At 45.9% G+C, this 18796-nt stretch overlaps 1 protein-coding gene across 4 annotated transcripts; it reads left to right on the top strand.

The window, feature by feature from the left end:
- The first annotated feature begins 1377 nt into the window (after positions 1–1377).
- Positions 1378–18796, top strand: MORF4L1 (mortality factor 4 like 1). Of its 4 annotated transcripts, XM_083412259.1 has the most exons (14): positions 1378–1533; positions 2922–2968; positions 3554–3621; positions 5931–6017; positions 6819–6899; positions 7618–7680; positions 9323–9348; positions 10323–10411; positions 11615–11716; positions 12294–12382; positions 14113–14285; positions 15587–15671; positions 17948–18028; positions 18172–18796. In XM_083412259.1, exons 1-14 carry the CDS (start codon positions 1494–1496, stop codon positions 18173–18175), a joined length of 1035 nt encoding a protein of 344 aa, XP_083268385.1. In that variant the 5' UTR covers positions 1378–1493; the 3' UTR covers positions 18176–18796. The 4 variants fall into 4 exon arrangements, with proteins under 4 accessions (XP_083268385.1, XP_083268384.1, XP_083268387.1 ...); XM_083412258.1 differs by having other exon boundaries at positions 17948–18796; XM_083412261.1 differs by lacking the exon at positions 2922–2968 and having other exon boundaries at positions 1384–1533; positions 17948–18796.

The following is an 18796-nucleotide window of genomic DNA, read 5'->3' as shown; positions in this document are numbered from 1 at the left end:
AAGTTCTATCCTTCTTTGGAAAAGGGCTTTTGATGTACCTGCTCCTGAATCTGTGGTATGGGAAGATGGGGCAGATGAGTGGGCAGCTCCAATTGTGTGTGGAAAGGAAATTATGGGTTGTAGCCAGCACTAGCCCAGAGTAGACCCAGTAAATTAATGAACCTAAGAGAGTCAAGTTCACTAACGACAATGAGGTCTATTCTAGGTGGAACTAGCATAGGATACAACCCTTAATAAATGAATAAAATACATGTTGTGTTTAACCCTGTTGTCAAATATAGACATATTTATATAAACTCTGACCTTACTCCCCCCCCCCAAGATTATGTGGGGTACCTGGCTGGCCAGTTGGGAAACCTCTGCCATTATCCCAGATCCAGAGCTTCCAGTGATTTTATTTATTTCATAAAACTTATACACTGCTTCACTGTAAAATTTTTTTTTAAAAAATTCAAAATCCGCAGTGGGGGTAAAAAAAAGACAAAACAATTCAAGTATCACTAAGAAAAAATTACAACAACAATTTAAGACTTTCTAAAAGGGTGACTGACAATAGACTATAGACTAGGTAAATGTAAAAGTAAAGGTACCCCTGCGCGTACGGGCCAATCGTGTCCGACTCTAGGGTTGCATGCTCATCTCGCTCTAGAGGCCGTGAGCCGGCGCCATCCGGAGACACTTCCAGGTCACATGGCCAGCATGACGAAGCTGCAGCTGGCAAGCCAGCACTAGCGCAGCACACGGAAACGCCGTTTACCTTCCTGCTATAAAGCGGTCCCTATTTATCTACTTGCACTTAAGGGTGCTTTCGAACTGCTAGGTGGGCAGGAGCTGGGACCGAACGACGGGAGCTCACCCCGCCGCGGGGATTCGAACCGCCGACCATGCGATCAGCAAGTCCTAGGCGCTGAGGTTTTACCCACAGCGCCATCCGCGTCCCCAAGACTATAGACTAAGAGTAGATGAAAACTTGAATCAACTTTCTGATCATCTGGCATGTCTAAGAAAAAATGTTTAAGCTGAAAAGCAAACAGTGAAAGCATCACGTGCCTGATGACCAACATTGCCGCATGCTTGAAGCCAGACAGCAGCATCAGGGGTTGCAGGCAGGAGTCTTCCAGGCTGAAGAACTTGTGCTAATGCCCGGCTAGCTCAGTCGGTAGAGCATGGGACTCTTAATACCAAGGTCGTGGGTTCGAGCCCCAAGTTGAGCGCGCCTCTTTCGCCCATTGGCTAATTAAAAAGAAGGAGGTTTGTTTTAGCAGCTCATGTGACAGGCAGGCAGGCGCAGCGGCGACGAGACGGGAAGCAGGAGGAGCCACCGCCGAAGACTACAAAACCCAGCATGCCCCGGGAGAGGAGGAAGAGCCAGGCGTGGAAAGATCCTGTGCGCGCGCATGCGCCGTAGCGGAGGCTTCCCTCCTCTTGCCATAATGCGGCGACGCAGCTGAGGAGCCCCCGCGGGGAGGGGGAGGCGGAGGAGTCGCTTATAAATGGCGCCCAAGCAGGACCCCAAACCCAAATTCCAAGAGGGTGAGCAGCGGCAGGAGGGAGGGTCGAGCCGGGGACGGAGGGGGCGCCCTGCCGGAGACCCCCAACCACGGACCTCCAGCCGCGAAGGGCAGGGGAGAGGGAGAGGAGGGGGCGCCCAGAGCCGGGCGGGGGGCGGCGGCGGCCGCTCTGCCTCCCCCTCCCCACCCCAGGCAGGCAGTGCATGCAGAGGAGACCGTTTTCCCCGCAGCAAAACGGTCCCTCGGGTTCTCCTCTTTGTTTTCCCCTCCCCACTCCTCAGGAGGGGGGAGAGGGAGCCACTAGGGGGTGTTTCCCCCCCTTCCCTGCCTGCGTCTTGCGGCTCAGCCTTCCTCTGAGGAAGACCCTGGTTGCTGGGTCAGGCCGAGGAGAATGAGCCAAACACACACCTGAATTTGTCTTTCATTGCCTACTAGTCATAATGGCTACTCGTCATAATGGCTACTAGCCACGACGGCTATGTCCGCCCCCACCCCCCCAGTAGGAGGCAGTGATGCTCCTGGATCCCTGTGGCAGGGAGAGCTGCTTCTGCCCTGTTGGGGTCCCGCTGCCTTCAATGCTTCCTACTAGGGGCACCTGGTTGGCCACTGTGAGAGGAGGGTGGTGGGCTAGGCGGTGGACCCATTTTGGGCAGCTGGCCCAGCTGCTGCAGCCAGACTCTCCTCTTTCTGCCTGCAAATGCCCTCATCCTGCTCAGAGGCTTTCACCCTCTCCTGTGGGCACCAGAGCTCCATCGCGTGGCCTGGCACCATAGTTGCTAGCCCATGTTGGTTGAGCACAGGTGAGCATATGACATCCTGTGCCATCTCTTTTGGTGTGGGACAGGATCAGCCCCTCTGGCATTCTCTGTGGTAGGCCCTTACTTAGCAATGCTCAAATAAGTCTTCCTCTTAGCTTATAGGGAGGCAGATTGCTACTTGACGGTTTGGTACTCTGTGCATTACAACATGAAAATGAGGACATCCATGTGCGCGCGCACACACACAGAGGGTGGCGTTGGCATCTTGTGCAACTCAAATCTCTGATGAGGAAGTTGCATTGCTTCAAAGGCACAGATGAAAAATCCTCTGATTTTTCTGTGTGTCTTACCGTTCAACTTTGAAAGCAAAAATATGTTGCCTTGGAAGCCCTTTCTGCACTCGTCAACAGAAACACCAGCTTTTGAACATGCGTGTTTATTTGGGTTGGTGGATGGGAAGTCCAGTTTGAGCAAAATGGCGGTTCAGCTCTGCTTACCTTGGCCCAAGCTCTTACGAGGAGCTGAAATAGTAAGACGAACGTTAACGGATCCTTGCATCTTCATTTCAGTGCGATGATGATATTATTCAGTGTTTGTGTGGTGCGTGTGCGTCTAGGCCTGCTTTTCCTACTAAATGGAAATTTTCTCACAGGTGAACGGGTGCTGTGTTTCCATGGACCTCTTCTTTACGAAGCAAAGGTATGTTGGCTGTAGTTTGCTGTGGCAGACGACGTTAACCCACCCACGGCAGTGCTGGATTTAAGGGGTGGTGGTGGGGGACGCGTGCGCTGTGCAAAACAAAACAAAACAAAAAAACCTGCTCTGGGGCTCCAGAGCCAAAGGGCCTGATTCACATACCGTGCTTTCCTCTGCCAGCATTCTCGCACAGAAGCAAGCCTGTGCAAACACAGCAGCCACAAGCAGCCCGGCTCCCTTTCTCTGGTCCGCTCCATCCTGCCTTCCTTTTGAAGTCCTTCTGCAGTACTGATGGTATCGTATTCCTCATGCTAAGAGAGGCAGCCTGTGTGGCGAGTGACTGGGGACATTGTGCCCTCTGGGCAGCCACCGTGTCCCCAGCTGCAAGGAGCAGGATGGGCTCGCACTTTGCATGCTGGGAAACTCCCAGAACATCTTGCCACAGCAAGGGACCCGATTTGGCTGGGGCAATTAAATACCCTGTAGGCTGCCTAAGAACTGTTAATCTGGCCCAGAGTGGCATAAAAGTCTCTGAATTGCACGTGGACTTGCTAAGTTGTTGACAGACTTTCTTCTTCCTCCTTCTAGTGTGTAAAGGTTGCTATAAAGGACAAACAGGTGAAATACTTCATACATTACAGTGGTTGGAATAAGAAGTGAGTATTTATTTTTAAGTAATGATAACAAAACAAAAACAAACCTGTATTTGATACGAGGTATATATCCTACTTTTTCTCCAAAATGGAGCACAGGATGGCTTGTGACAATGGCAATCAAATAGCCACCATCATAACAAAACCATAAAAATCAATATACAATGAACAGCAATGGTTAAAGTTCCTTCATTTCTATGGCAACTTAAACTAATGTTTAAGGTCAGAAAGTTGGGGCAGTACAAAATATGTGCAGCATCTTTGCAGGATTTCACCCCTGGCATTTCCAGCCAAAGCAGATGGCAGCCTGTCCTCAGTCATCCTTTGGGCTAGGCTGCCGAAACACACTATGTGTGTAGCTGCTCCTGAAGGTGTTTTGGTAACCACAGTTAGTTCAGGGATATGGCTTCTACATGAGCAACTGAGGACAGCTGTTGTGATGCCAGCGTTTCACCAACACGACCAGCTCCCTGTCAATTATTTCTGGGCCCAGCTCAAAGTGCTGGTTTTGATTTTTAAGACCCATCATGGCTTAGGGCCAGGATACCTGTAAAATTGTATGGGTTCACATATACTTGCCAATACATTGAGATCTGCAGAAGAGGCTCTTCTCTAGGTTTTTCTGACATATTGTGGTTTCAGGGGAAAGGGCTTCTCTGTGGTGGTGACTTTAGAATGCTTTTCCCAGAGAGGAATATCTGGCACCTGCTTTGGTATCTTTTTGGTGCCAGGCAGATACCGATTTTATTTTCCTAAGCTTTTTTAATTCAGTTGATCTGTTTTATTCACACACACATTTTGTTTAGCTTTCTTATGTGTTTATATTTTTGGGTATTGATTATTTTATTGCAACGATCTCAGATGTGCTTGAAGTTTCAAGATTAATAAAATAATAATAGTGTTGAACCCATAAGTCAACCTTGTCCACTCACTGCCACAAGTGTGAGGCTTTTGAGCAAAAAAAAACCCAGGCAACACAGCTTTGTGAATTATTGAAGGCTCTTTGCTCTTCACCTCTTGCTGGAGAAACAGTTACAGGTGGTGTGAGTCAGAATGTGAAATGGAGATTTCTCCTAATTCTCTAATTGCATTCATTCATATCTGCTTTCCCCATTCTGGCATCCTCCAGATGTTTCAGACTACAACTCCCCATCAGCCCAGGCAGCATGACTGTATGACGCTAGGGCAGGCTGGCCTTGACGGGAGCTAAAGTTCTAAACATTTGGGTGGCACCAGGACAGGAAAAAGATGAATTACATGCTAAGTAGCGATTATGGTTCCTGCTGCAGACATTGATAATTTACCAGAAAGCAGAAAAAGGAATAAAAAGAAACCACTGTCTAAATTCAATCAGTGCCCCAAGTTTAACTAGTTATTAATATTAACTGAAATTTCCTAAGTTGAAGGCTGCTCCCCTCTCTGCCAGGTTTAAGCTGATACAAAAAAGGAGCCTTGATCTGCCCACAGATTACAGGGCACCCTCTTGCTTTCCTCCCATGTGGCTCTCTCCTAGCAGTGTGGGCCACAATCAAGGCATCCGACTACACCCTCTCTTTTTACTCCAATCTAACAGTCCTCCCTGAAGGCTGCTATCTATTCTCAGCCATTCCACACACACTGCCAAGGTTGTTGTGGGGAAAGGGAATAACTTACGTGTCCTCCCTCTCTAAGCTCCCACTAGAGTAAAGCCTGTGCCTGTCTCAAAAGGTCTGCTGTGCCAAAGCAAGGTTTCTGTGGCCTGCAATAAGTGACAGCGGATTGGGCAGGAGAGTCACAGTGGAAGTCCTGGCAGGTTTCGGTGTCCTGATCAGTGGCAACAGAGCGATTGAAAAAGGGTGTGTGTGTGTGTGTGTGTGTGTGAGAGAGAGAGAGAGAGAGAGAGAGAAAGAAAACCCCACAGAATAAGCTGCAAATTGATCAGTCATAGCTGGGGATGGTAAAGCATGAGGTCATAATCCTGTCGCCCTATCAGAAAGCGTTCCCAAACTTTCTCCAGGAATGTAGTTTTCAGCTAACTTTAAAGTCTTCTTAATGAAAACAACAGCATCTAGAACAATGATTCTTTTTTCTACAGGAATTGATTGAATACCTGGATTCCGAAACTTAGGAGAAATCCACACGCTTGCGCCTGTAACCCTGTGTTAGGCAGGGCTGCAAGTCGGAAAAGCAAAGTTTTTATAAATAGCTGTCTATAAATATTTTTTTAAATAAATGAATAAAGTTCATTGGTTTACTGTGAAGCCACGGAATTAACAGCTAGGCAGTGGGCTTCTTGTTATGTAGCCCCTGAAAACTCTTCCCTTCCCTTGCAGCTGGGATGAATGGGTTCCAGAAAGCAGAGTGCTCAAATACGTGGACACCAATCTGCAAAAGCAGAAAGAACTTCAAAAGGCCAATCAGTGAGTATTACCTAGTAATGGAGGAACTAAGCCAGTCCAGTGTATAATAAGTGGTTGGGGTTTTTTTTTACATGGGTCTCTGTATTCTTGTGTAAGAAAGGTGTGGGGAACCTTTGGCCCTAGCAGTGTAACTCAAACTTAAAACAGCAAACATTTTTAAAAGATGAATACATTATTGCTTCTGCCAAAAGGGAAAGGGGTGTGCCCCCAAAGGTAGCAGAGAGAGCAGCAGTAAATTATTGGGGAGCTGCTTCTCCTTGCAGGCTGGGGTGCGGAGGGCAGGACAAATGGGAAAGACAGCCCCTTGAGGGTTCAGCACAGTCTCTCCCCTGCAGCCTGAATAAGTATTACATGGATTTTATGTGTGTGTGAATTTTGTAGAACTCACTTCACCTAGTATGGGTGAAGGTGCCCTTCTCTCTCATTGCTCAAGCAGGAGAACTCTTTGGAGCTATAATCTACTTACCCCCAAATTGCTTTAAACATACACTATGAAATGCCTTCTGTGTTGTCCTGAACTACGTACTGGATGGAGCTCACATTCTGTGTGGGTATATATAAACATATAACACTGTTGGAAAAAATTGCAGCATGGGCACTGTCAGGGCAAGAGGAACAGACCAGGATGCCACAGTTTCAGTGCAATACTTAGGGACATTCCCAATGTTAAATTTTAACTGGTTGCACTGGCAGTTAAGAATAGCAAGACAGGCAGGGCTTCTGTTGCAGAGATACTTCTGCGCTATAGAGGCATAGAGATGCCTCTAATTAAGTCCTGTTTTGATGACTCTTTTTTCAAAGGGAACAGTATGCAGAAGGAAAGATGAGAGGGGCCGCACCAGGGAAAAAAACGTCCGGACTCCAGCAGAAAAATGTTGAAGTGTAAGAAACTATTTTGTCTGTTTTATTCTTTTTTCTTTTAAAGGCTTTCCCTCATAATCTTTTGGCCTTGAAGATCTTAGCAAGCATATTTCCAAAGCTTAAAACTGTACTGTTGGTACATGTGGAATGTTGCTTTGGAAAATGTAACTTTAGTGCTGAGGAAACTGCTTTCCAATGAAGAACTGTGATGGGAAACGAGCTTGCCACCATTTCCAAGAGACTGGGCTTTGAATGGTCCAATAGGTGTTCTTTAGGCAGTCATGGCTTCTACAGTATTGCAGGAGTTTTTGAGCCCACTCTTTCCCTTACTGTTGAGCAGTCTTAAGTGAGCAGGTGGCGAGATGTGTAGCTGGCATCGATTTCGAAGAAAACTAGCCTTGTTCTTCTCAGGAGGGGGGCCTGCTGGCTTCTCTGAGTGTCCTCTGAGAAAATAACACCAATGATCTGTGTAAGCCTGGGCTCAGCCTTGTGTTGCTTCCATGGATGGATGGATGAATAGTGTACATAACAGAGCCCAGATATGACAAAATAGCGTTCAAGGTAGGAGGAAGATGTCAGCCCCGGTAGGCTTCCCACCCTCCAGACACTTGTTGAATGGGGCTGTAACTTCCTCTAAAAGCTGTCTTGCCTTTTCCAGCTGAACTGAAGTGCATTCTCTTAAAGGTTCCATGTGTCGGGTCTGACACTCTCTCCTTAACTCAACCCCCATTGTGCCTAGATTTTTCAGACGAGATGGAGCGCATACAGTTTGCGGTTTGGAGACCCCTGCAATATCGACGCGGTGAGTTAAGGATGGATTGTCACGCCAGGATCTTCATCCTGAAATTCAGATTTCCTTGCTTTGTGTAGATTTATAAGTTTCTCTCTCTCTCTGAAAAATGATGTATAGGCATATTATGTGAGTACAGTGGTATCTTGGTCTACAAACTTAATTCGGTACGGAAGTCCGTTCTTAAGCCAAAGCGTTCTTAAACCGAGGCGTTCTTTCCCTACTGAGGCCTCCTGCTGCTGGTGCCCTTCTACCATTCATCTTCTGAGGCAAAGTTCGCTAGCCGGAACGCCTGCTTCTGGTTTTTGCGGAGTTCGTTGCCCAAATAGATCGTTAACAGGACTGTTCGTAGACTGAGGTACCACTGTAATGGAATATCCTCCCTGGAGATAGCTGGTAGAATAACAATTTATGCAGTTCTTAATGCATCAGACTTTCTCGAAGGTGTTCTTCATGATAAAAAACCCCACCACCATCTTGGTTGATCGCTCCTTTTTGTTCTTCCTCCGGTCACTCGTGATGTGTGGATTTGATTTTCAGATGCTGCATATGGATATTCCACTTATTATTAAATTTATATACTGCCCTTCATCCCAGGATCATAGGATTTACAGTATATAAACATGAACGTACATAACGTAGTATTATGTTATTATAACAAACAAAAGAATGACTCCCTGCCCCCCAAATTTAAAAGGCCATAGATTGTTTAATTAGCGAAAGGCCTGGGAGAAGAGGCATGTTCTTGCCTGGTGCCTAAATATATGTAATGAAGGTGCCAGGCAAGCCTCCCTGGGGAGAGCATTTCACAAACAGGGAGACACTGCAGAAAAGGCCTGTTCTCCTGTTGCCACCCTCCAGGCCTCTTGTGGCGGAGGCACCCAAAGAAGAGCCTCAGATGATGATGATCACAAGATCTGGGTCGGTGCTTATGGGTGGAGGTGGTCCTTGAGATATTGTGTCCTGAGCTGTTTAAGGCTTCATAGATCAAGCTAACACTGGGCTCAGAAACTAATTGGCAGGCAATGCAGTTGGGCCAGGGTTGTAGTTCTATGCTCAGTCTGTCTTGCCCCAGTGAGCTACCTAGCTGCTGAATTCTGCGCTATCTGAGGTCTCTGAACCGTCTTCAGAGGAAGCCCCATGTGTAACACACTGCAGTGATCTAACCTTTTCAGATGTCGATGAGAATTGTAGCTGTGCTTTTTTATAAATCATGAAGACAGGTGGTTGGCTGGTCTGCCATGCTTCCAGCTATTAGGGTGGGGTGAAAGAGGCTGCTTCTACACCTTATTTTTTTTAAGGCAGTGTACATTTCTGGTGTGCCTTTGCAGCTGCAGGTATGGCTGGTCACGGGGGAAGGATACTAGCTTTGCGGAAAATTTAAAGCACGTAGCTCTTCCTTTATTTTAGCAAATGCTGGGAATGCAGCTTCTACATATGCCAAAGCCTGTCCTTTCCGTATTAGGCCTAAGCACCTTGAATTGTCCTGCGTGGATGACGTTCCTTTCAACAATGGGCCTTGCGCTTTGTGGCTTGGTCAGTCCCTTACAGATCAAGTGATTGGGCTTAGAAGAAGGAACTTTTTTTAAAAAAAAGTGCTGGCGTTATACTTGCTTTACATGTGCAATAACAGTGTCTCTTTTCCCTTTGGCAGGAAGACCAAAAAGAACAAACAGAAAAGTAAGAGCACCTCTTTTGAGTTGCCCACTCTTATCTAGCATGACGTTCTTCTAGATTTTCAATGTTTTGCCAACATTTCTCCCCAGGCCCCACCTTACTTTTGTAAGAGCAAAAAGGGTTAAGGAAAAGATGGCCCTCCCAGTGTGTTGGCTCCAAAATCTTAGCTCCTAGAATCCGGGAGCAGCAGCAGTAGTACTTCCAATTAGTTACTTGGAGGCAATTTTTTCTCTGCTGTTGTTATTTTGATGCAGTAATTTATTCAAAGCTGCCCACTCTACATAAATACGAACAAACATTAAAAGGCAGCCCTACTATAATGCACATCCTGCTAGAACTTGAAAATTTTTATATTGGTATCTTAAGAAAAATAAAAGGGGAAGGAGAAAAAAGCAGTTAATTGCATTGGGTGATAAAAACTACTCTAATCAGGTGGCAGCCCTAGAAGTCTCAGTTGAGTTTTGATCAGCTACCAGATTAAATCTGCATGTCTAGACTATTGAATATGGCCTGCCCTGAATGAAACAATAGTTACTTTTTAATTTTTTATTTTTAAAAAGGTTTTGCTTGAAGCAGGGTTTTTCCTTCATACATAAGAGAGGGAAAGTCTTTTTTCGTGCCTGCTAGTATTAAAAGTTTTAATGTAACACTTCTTAAAAAGCATTGCCCAATCAATTGGATGCATCTTTAAGTCAATCAAAAAGTTCGTAATCAGTTCAATTAACTCAAGACATTGGAGCTACCCCCAAAACAGTTCTTAGCACTGCTGAGCAACTTAAAAAATGAGGTTTGCATCTGGGATCCCAGTGACTATTTTAAAGGGGCTGCCACAACATTGGGGTACAGTGTGTGTGTGTGTCTGATTTCTGGTTCTGTCCAGTAGACCCCTTCCGCAAGTGTGTGTTGTGTGTGAACTGCCACCTGTGTAAAATGTTTAGCTAAAACCACAACAGTGATTCCCTTGCCTGTTTGTGTAGCTCCTGGAATCGGTGAAGGCAGCAGCACTAATGAAAACCCTCAGCCTCCCAGGAAGAAAAGGGCTCGTGTAGATCCCACTGTTGAAAGTGTAAGTATTTTGGACTGTCTGGGACTCTAGGTAGAGTTCCCCTTGTTGGGTTGCAGTCATTACACAGGTTGCTAGTCTTAAAAAAAGAAACAATATCCAAGATGTTTTGGATCCATCTCAGCCTTTGGGCAACTTCACAAGGAAGGGGGTTAGATGGCAATAATATTTTTTTTTCAAATCCCTTACTTCAGTATTGGATTACTGCAAGTCACTCTGCGTGGGATTTCTTTTGCCCTTGATCTGGAAGCTGCAGTTAGTGCAGAATGCTGCAGCACGATTGCTGACATGAGTGAGGCCTTGTCTGCATATACACCTGTGCTCAGAGATCTGCATTGGTTGCCAATTTACTACCAGCCCAAGTTCAAGGTGTTGTTATTAGTATACAAAGCCCTTAACAACTTGGGACCAATTTACCAGCAATATCTCCGTACACCATATACGCCCAATTTACTGCTTTGATCAGTGGAACTGCTGTTACATGTGCCACATAATATGTGTTCCACATTTGTAAAAACTCTCTTAGTGTGGCAGGATTTACACTTTGGAACTCCCTGCCACTTGACACTAGGCTGGTGCCTTCACTGTACTGTTTCAACGCATGTTAAAAACATTTTTGCTTAGACAAACCTACACAGATAAATTGAATGCTGGTGTGAATTTTAATCTGCTTTTGGTCAATTGTTATTTAAACTTTTCAAAAGTCTTAAATTATTGCTGCTAATTCTTCTTGATCGTTTTATATTTTTGTAAACTGCTTTGATACGTGGTTTCTTTTCTTTTTTTACGATCAAGAAGTGTATAAATTTTATGAAACAAATAATAAATGCAGCTTGTGGGAATATGTGAATGCTTGTATCGAGTGGCAATGAACATATTTTGCAACTCCTTGAAACTTTGTAAGTGTCCTCATGGAACCACAAGAAACACTTGGCAGCCTTCTCTATAGGGCTGGCAATAGACGACTGAGGTTTTCTTCCTTGCGCCAGCTTCTGAATAGTTGTGTCCTGCCGTTACAGTGCCAAGGTCTGTTCTCAGTTCCTTGGATCTTGCTATACATTGGATCTGAATACAGAGATGCAATATTGTTAAATTCACTGATACACTGTAAAAAATAATAAATAAATGCCCTTTTCTGTTCTTTTGCCAATGTGCTTTGCTTGGTGCCAGTATCCGAATGCAGGACTTGTGTCTTTTATTCTTCAGGAGGAGACTTTTATGAACAGGGTTGAAGTCAAGGTAAAAATACCCGAGGAGCTGAAACCGTGGCTTGTGGATGACTGGGATTTGATCACCCGGCAAAAGCAGGTAACTCTGAAATTGTGTTACTAAATGGACTGCTTATTTTTAAGCACCTGCAGTAACCTGAGTTGGTTGTTAGGTAATGGGATATTATGGTTTGTTTGTAAGCCGCCTTTCAGCCAAAAAGACTAAATCCCAAAGACTCCCAAGCTCCCAAGACTAAATCGACACATAAAAATACAATAATGGAACTCCAATTGATAGAATTTCAAAATGTTTCAGCAGTATTACAAACGAAACACATCCGTGTACCTTCCAAAAAGGCAAAAAACATTCCCTACAGAAATATTAAGAGAAGGCAAGAATATGTAAGAAGCATCTTTGCCTTACGAGGTCCCAGGCAGCGGGTTGCTCGAAGGCAGGTGGAAAACCTGGTGGCCCTTGATGGCTCCCGCAGATTATACTTCTAAAAACCATAGTGGGGTTTTCCCTTGTAGGCTAGTTAGCTACTTTTAGCCTTGCCATCTTGTGGTTGCAAAGGAGGTGCAAGTTTCTTCCAATTTGAAAGAAGAGGTTCCATGGAGTTGCACCAGTCTCCAGTCTTTTTTGTTCTGGCTTAGGCGCCTCTCGCTTTCTTCCGTAGCTCTTCTACCTTCCTGCCAAGAAAAACGTTGACTCCATTTTGGAAGACTACGCAAACTACAAGAAGTCGCGAGGGAACACTGATAACAAGTGAGGAGGGGTGGTGGTTGTGGGGGCACATGAGAAGGGCCCATTGTGGAGTATTTCTAACCAAAAGTATTGGTCCTTTGATATGAGGAGGCTGACCTCAAACTCTCTTTGTTTATTACATTTATATACCCTCTTTTCTTCCAAGGAGCCTAAGGTGGTATATATGGTTCTACTTGCTGCCCCCCCCCCACCACCATTTAATTCCCACAACAACCTAGTGGCTGGCTCAAGGGCACGCAGTGAGCTTCATGTCTGAGTGGGGGATTCAAACCCTGCTCTTTCAGGTCCTGGTTTGATACCCAACTGTTTTGCCGCACTGGCTCTATTTGCATGAGACATGTATGTGCTGCACAGCTGTTCAAAGCAGCTTAGTGTGTTTATATTTCTTTCACTTGTTCTATCTTGAATACCCCCTTCCAGTCCTGCAGGAAGGTTGGCTCAAATTCAGCATGAGGGTTTGGGGTTTTTTTGCAGCCATGCCTCAAGTAATCTTACCACCTAATTCAGTAGTTCTCTTTTCCCCCAGCCCTGTTTGAGGTAAAGTATTTGGGGGCTTGCTTTGTGGGAACCTGGAGGAAGAGGGTGCCAGGCAGCGACCCTGGCCAATTGACCCATTGAACGCCTGACTCCATTTATCCACAAAGGGATTTTACAGAGTTTACCCCCACTGTAATATCCTGAAACATTTCCTGGAGCATTCTGGGACACAACTGAATTTGTAATGCTCTGAGGCCATCCGAACAAGCTCTCTCTGCCGTGCTGAAGAGGGCGACTGGGTCCAACCCAGCCTTGATCTGGCAATAGCCCAATCATGGCAAAAGCGTGGTAATACGCCAATCGCAGTGTCACCAGAATCCTGCTTTGTGCAAAAAAGTTAGTCCAGAATGTGACTGCCCAGTTTCAAGGTTGCTGTGAAGGCCAGGAGGCTGTGACAATCAAGGCACCTTCCTTAGGGGTGTTGAAGCCCCCTACTGTGAGAAAAGATTATTTGTGTAGTGTCAAAAAAAATTCTAGGTGCTCTTTAATTTTTTTAAAAAAAGCAATAGCCCTGCCTGCAGGCTCATTATTTTATGCACGCACTTACACATGTCCCCCACAAACTGCTTATTGCTAAGATAGGCTTCTGATACGCACAAAAGGGGATGGGATGATGTCCATGCCCGAAGGTCTGTAGCTTGGTTCCCACAGGCATCTGGTTGGCCACTGTGAGAACAGGATGCTGGGGAACAGCAGGCTTTTCTTATGTTCTTATGCAGAGGCCAGCCTGGGAGCAGAGCAGATAACACCAGGGGGTGGAGAATATCTGTGGCCCTCCAGATGTTGTTAGGCTTCAGCTGCCAGCACAGCCAGGGATGGTGGGAATTGGAGGTTCCCAGCTGCTGAGAACACTCTGCAGATGTGCACAGATGGAGGTCAGCAGGAAATGAGGTGACAGCTAGAATTCCCAGAGCAGGAGGGTTTGGTGGCCATGTCCATTTGCACCCCCCACCCCCCGTGGAACGCCTTCCCTTCAGATGTCAATGAGATAAAGAACTAGACAACTTTTAGAAGACATCAGAAGGCAGTCCTGTATTGGGAAGTTTTTAATGTTTGATGTTTTATTGTGTTTTTATATATGCTGTATGCTGTCCGGAGAGATGGGTGGGGTATAAATGAAATATTAATAATAATTAATAACGAATTCTTCTTCTGGCTGTTGCTAACCCTGCATTTTTCTTGCTGTGCACCAGAGAATATGCTGTTAACGAAGTTGTGGCAGGCATCAAAGAGTACTTCAACGTCATGCTGGGCACTCAGCTGCTCTATAAATTTGAGAGGCCGCAGTACGCAGAAATCTTAGCGGACCACCCTGATGCACCGATGTCACAGGTGTACGGAGCTCCCCACCTCCTGCGGCTCTTTGGTATGTACATAGTTTGTGGGACACAAAAGGCTTTTCCCAACCTGATAACCGTCGCTTTGGACTGCAACTCCCACCAGTCCTGGGCAGCATGCTGAGGCCTGATGGGAGCACAGCCATGTGCCTGAGGTTTCTGGGAGCTGTAGTTTGAAAGGTTTGGAGCAGCCACATTTTACAAATGTGGCTGCAGCACTTTTATGAGGAGGCTGTTCTTTTAAATGACAGTGGAAGCCGCTTCTTAGCTGACAAATGAGGCTGTCTCTTTCTGGTATGCATGTCCTGCTCCTTCACAGGTGCAGCATTCATCTTGTTTTTGAACCCACCTTAAAGCTGCACAAAGCAATTTATTGAATCAGGGGGGGAATTATAACGGACATAAGAAATATGTTGGGGAAAATTGAGAGTTGAACACAAAGAGCTATTGGAGGCCCAGGGTGTAGGGTGGCATCACTGCAGAAGTTCATGTGAGTGAGCATGTGGTGTGATTTCCCCATAAATGAGGCTGCATTGCTCTCCTTTGGGTGGAAGCCTCCAGCCCCAAGATACGAAATACCTTTGCTTCCTTTAATCATTTCTAGTGCTGTGGGCAGTGTAGGATGAGTTGCAGAATATTCAGCGAGATCCCCATCCTGGTGCATCATTCTATTAGACCAAACTTTGGGGAGCTGCTGCCCCCTTGGTTCCATAAACTTACCCCCAGTGCCCCCTGCCCTATAAAAAGAATTGCTCAGGATAGCAGTTTGCAAGACCCACTAAGGAAGATAACACAAACAAATTTAAAACAGTGACTGTGTAATTTTCCAATATCCAATTGAAACTATTTAGTTTAATTCAACTAAATGGATGAACATGATCCACTGAGACCAGCTTTTCAAAGCCTGACAGCCATTTACACCTCCAGCACCCCCTTGCCTCTTAGCACCCCTCTAGATAATGTCGCCACCCCCGGAGGGTGGTACCAGCCACTGTGCTAGACAAAACTGCCCAGGCTATATTGGGGGTTAGCAGCACCTACTAAGTGGACCTTTCATAACCCTCAGTTCCCCTCAGTGCTACTCTTCACTGTGTTCCAAAATGCTTCCTCACTTGTTTCTGACCCAGGAGGCTTTCCAGGCATCCCTGAAACTTCATCTCTGCTTTAGGATCACTAATGTGTCACTTTCAAAAGGCAGCTGCAGTCATGACCTGTATGATGTGATGGCTGGACAACTCAACTGGAAATAGAGCTGGTGAATTTTATGAATTGTGCAAATGCTTCCCTTAACGTTGTCTTCTCCCTTGTCCTTAAATTACCGTCTGAACAGTCCGGATCGGAGCCATGCTCGCTTACACGCCCTTGGACGAGAAGAGTCTGGCCTTGCTGTTGAACTACTTGCACGATTTTCTAAAGTATGTACAATGGATCGCGTTTGATATCTGCCGAGTTGAGAGAGGCACCTTGGTCCTTGTGAGAGTTTGTGTTTCATGCAAAGATGTTTGCATGGGGGTTGTGGGCACCTCCAGGGCTCTTCTTCCTTCTAGCGTGATACAAGGAGCTGTGCTTTTATCTCTTGGCAAGCTGAAATGTTGATGGATGATGGGACAGGATTAGAAGTCCTCTTCCGTGGTCTCTTAGTTCCATGGATTTCCTTAGAGAAGTGTGGCATTTTTTTCAGGCTTTTGAGAGGCGGCATAGATACAGCAAGCCCTTAATGGATCCACCCTAGTGATCTGACCTAGTCTACTGCTGTGCCACAAACTTTTGCCGCTAACACAATCTGCCCCCTTGCAGAGCTTCTGAATCCAATTCAAATCCTTCTGAGTGCCACAAGCCCCCTTGTTTTTGTTGCAACAGGCAGTGAGCCATTTGGGAATTTCTATTTTAATTTAATTTAATATTTAATTTAATTTAGTTTAGTTTAGTTTAGTTTAGTTTATTATGTTTGTATCACACCTGCCCTCCAAGGAGCTCATGGTGCTTACATAGTTCTCATGCTTCCCATTTTATACTGACAACAACCCTGTGAGGTAGGTTAGGCTGAGAGTAAGTGACCAGCCCAAGGTCACCCAGTGAACTTCATGGCTGAGTGGGGATTTTAACTCTGGTCTCCCAGATCCTAATCTGGCACATTAACATACTGGCTAGGATTTGCTCTGCTTCTGTCTAAAGTCATAGCATAACTCTGCCACTTCATATGGGCAGGTGGAAATGTTTCCTCCCACAAGTGGGGAGGAAAAGAGATAATTGAATATGAAAAAACATCGTTTTTGGAGAGGAGGTGATGCCAGCATCCTTCTCTCTGACATGCTAGATTTCTGTGTGAGTTAGTTTGAAGCGGTACCTGTGTAGGTTTAGAGGTTTCTGTCTGCCTGGGTGAGCAGTTGAGCTTTCCTTTCCTCCTTGCTTAAAGGCACGACCCAGGGGTGTTCTGGCTTTCTGTCCTAGTTCTACAAAATAGTGCAAGAGGAGGGCTTGTGGGGCTGAGGGGAAGCATGTGATGGAGCTGTGAGCTGGGTTTGTATGCCTGTCTCTACATTCCTTGCAATGCCGAGCTAACACAATAAGACCAAGATTGGACACTGTTGTGGATTTTCTTAAATCAACCACACTCAGTTGTGATGTCTGAGATGGCTTGGTCAGAACAACACAGAAGTGGAGTCCACAGGCCTATAAATTAAACAGGCTTATGTAGAGGCATTCCCTCACTTTAGCTTTACACGTGTAGAGCGTTAGTCGGGTGATGACTAGGCAATGGCCTTATGGGACAAAGCAAAAGTAACATCCACAACAAGAACTAAGGAGGAACAGGGCCAAAGAAACATCTATCAGTGTTAGGAGGTTCCTTCACACTTCTTCAGACAGCTTGACTCTTTTGCAACATCCTCTCCCCAAACCCATCCGTCTGCCATCATTTATAAGATGCCCCCTATTTTTTTTTAACCCAAAATTAAGAAATTAAGTTTTTTAGCTTTTTTTTGGGGGGGGGGGAGGTCACTTCCACCAATTGCTCACCCGCCTGCCCACCACTGCCAATCGCTTCCCACAGCCACTGCAAATCGCACACCTTCCCACAGCCAATTGCCTGCCCGTTCGCCTCCACCAACAGCCCACCCGCCCACTTGCCACAACCGCCAATCGCCTGCCCAGTTGCCACAGCCAATCGCCAGTAGGCCTTGCCACAGTCACCAATCACCCGCCCAATCGCTGCTGCCAATCTCCTGCTTGCTGCTGCCGTTAATTGCACGTCCCCCCCCTGCATTCACTATCCGTGTATAAGACGACACCCAATTTTTGCCTTTTTTTTTAAAGCAAAAAGCGTCGTCTTATACACGGGAAAATACGGTATTTGTATGGCGCTTTCCCACAACAGTAAATATAACAACATGCAAAACAACATTTCAGTACTATAATAAGATTACATTAATAACACCTAACAACAAAAATAACAAGGGAGTTGTCAGTTTCACCTTGGTCCTAGAAGCTCCTCTATTGCACAGCTTCTTATAAGGTTTCCAAAGACTGGGTGGGTCAGCTGGGGCACCCTTTCAACACTTTCTTTTACTGCCCATACATCTTAGGGTTATCAACACTCTCTCTCTCTATATATATATATCACTAAGCCCAACCTCTTGGCTTCCATCTGAGATTCAAGCCTGTTTCCTTCCCCTTCCTTCCCCGTCTGCAGGTACCTAGCAAAGAACTCTTCCACGCTGTTCAGCGCGAGCGACTATGAAGTTGCACCTCCGGAGTATCATCGGAAAGCTGTGTAAGCTTCTCACACTCATGGTGTGTGTGTGCGTGTGTGTATGAGTGTGTGCATCACTGGAAGGGATCCTTGGGTCTCTGCAGCAGACCTGCCCGGTTCCACGTCTGCTCACGGTCTCCTCTTGCACACGTCTTTCCGCACAGCTGACATCCGTGTCAAGTGAATAGTGTTTTGTGTCTTCAGATGGAACTGTTGCCGCCCCCACGCCCCAAGGTCGCTTTTCCTTCAGACGGATCTCTTTCAAGGGGAGAGCCTCCCGGAGCGTGTCATTGGATCGATTTTGGTGTTGGAATGTGGTGCTGGAAATGTGACGAAACGTTTCATAGTCTTGAGCCTCCTGCATGCTTTTAGGCCCATTTTTTTCCTCTTGAAACCAAGCTGATGATGGTTTGATGGTGTGTTGTCATCCTCTTCCATCCCCCAACCCCTTCAAAACAAGCAAACAAACTCTTGCTTCCAACCAAGTGGGGAGGACCAAACGCAGATGTCTACTTGCAGCTTGGGAGGGGAGGGACAGGGTGGGGAGGGGGAGTTCATGTGCTTTCTTGGTGTTGGGAGGGTAAAAATGTGTGGGTTTAAGTCTGTGTTCTTTGCCTGCATAGCTGAAGAATTGTGGGGTTAACTTTTGTCTTGGGTTCAAATGCACCTTCTAACATAGGACGGATTTGCCATTGTGTCTCACAAGTTTTCTGAAATGGTTTTTTTTTTTTTTTTGGTAGGGGATGTTTACAGGTCCCCAAATAAACTTTTCTATTTCAACTGTTAAAA

The sequence above is a fragment of the Podarcis tiliguerta genome (assembly GCF_965153285.1).
Source record: "Podarcis tiliguerta genome assembly, chromosome: 14".
In the NCBI taxonomy this organism is placed as follows: Eukaryota; Metazoa; Chordata; class Lepidosauria; order Squamata; family Lacertidae; genus Podarcis; species Podarcis tiliguerta.
Note: the sequence above shows the minus strand (reverse complement) of the source record. Positions and strands in the feature narration are given on the sequence as shown.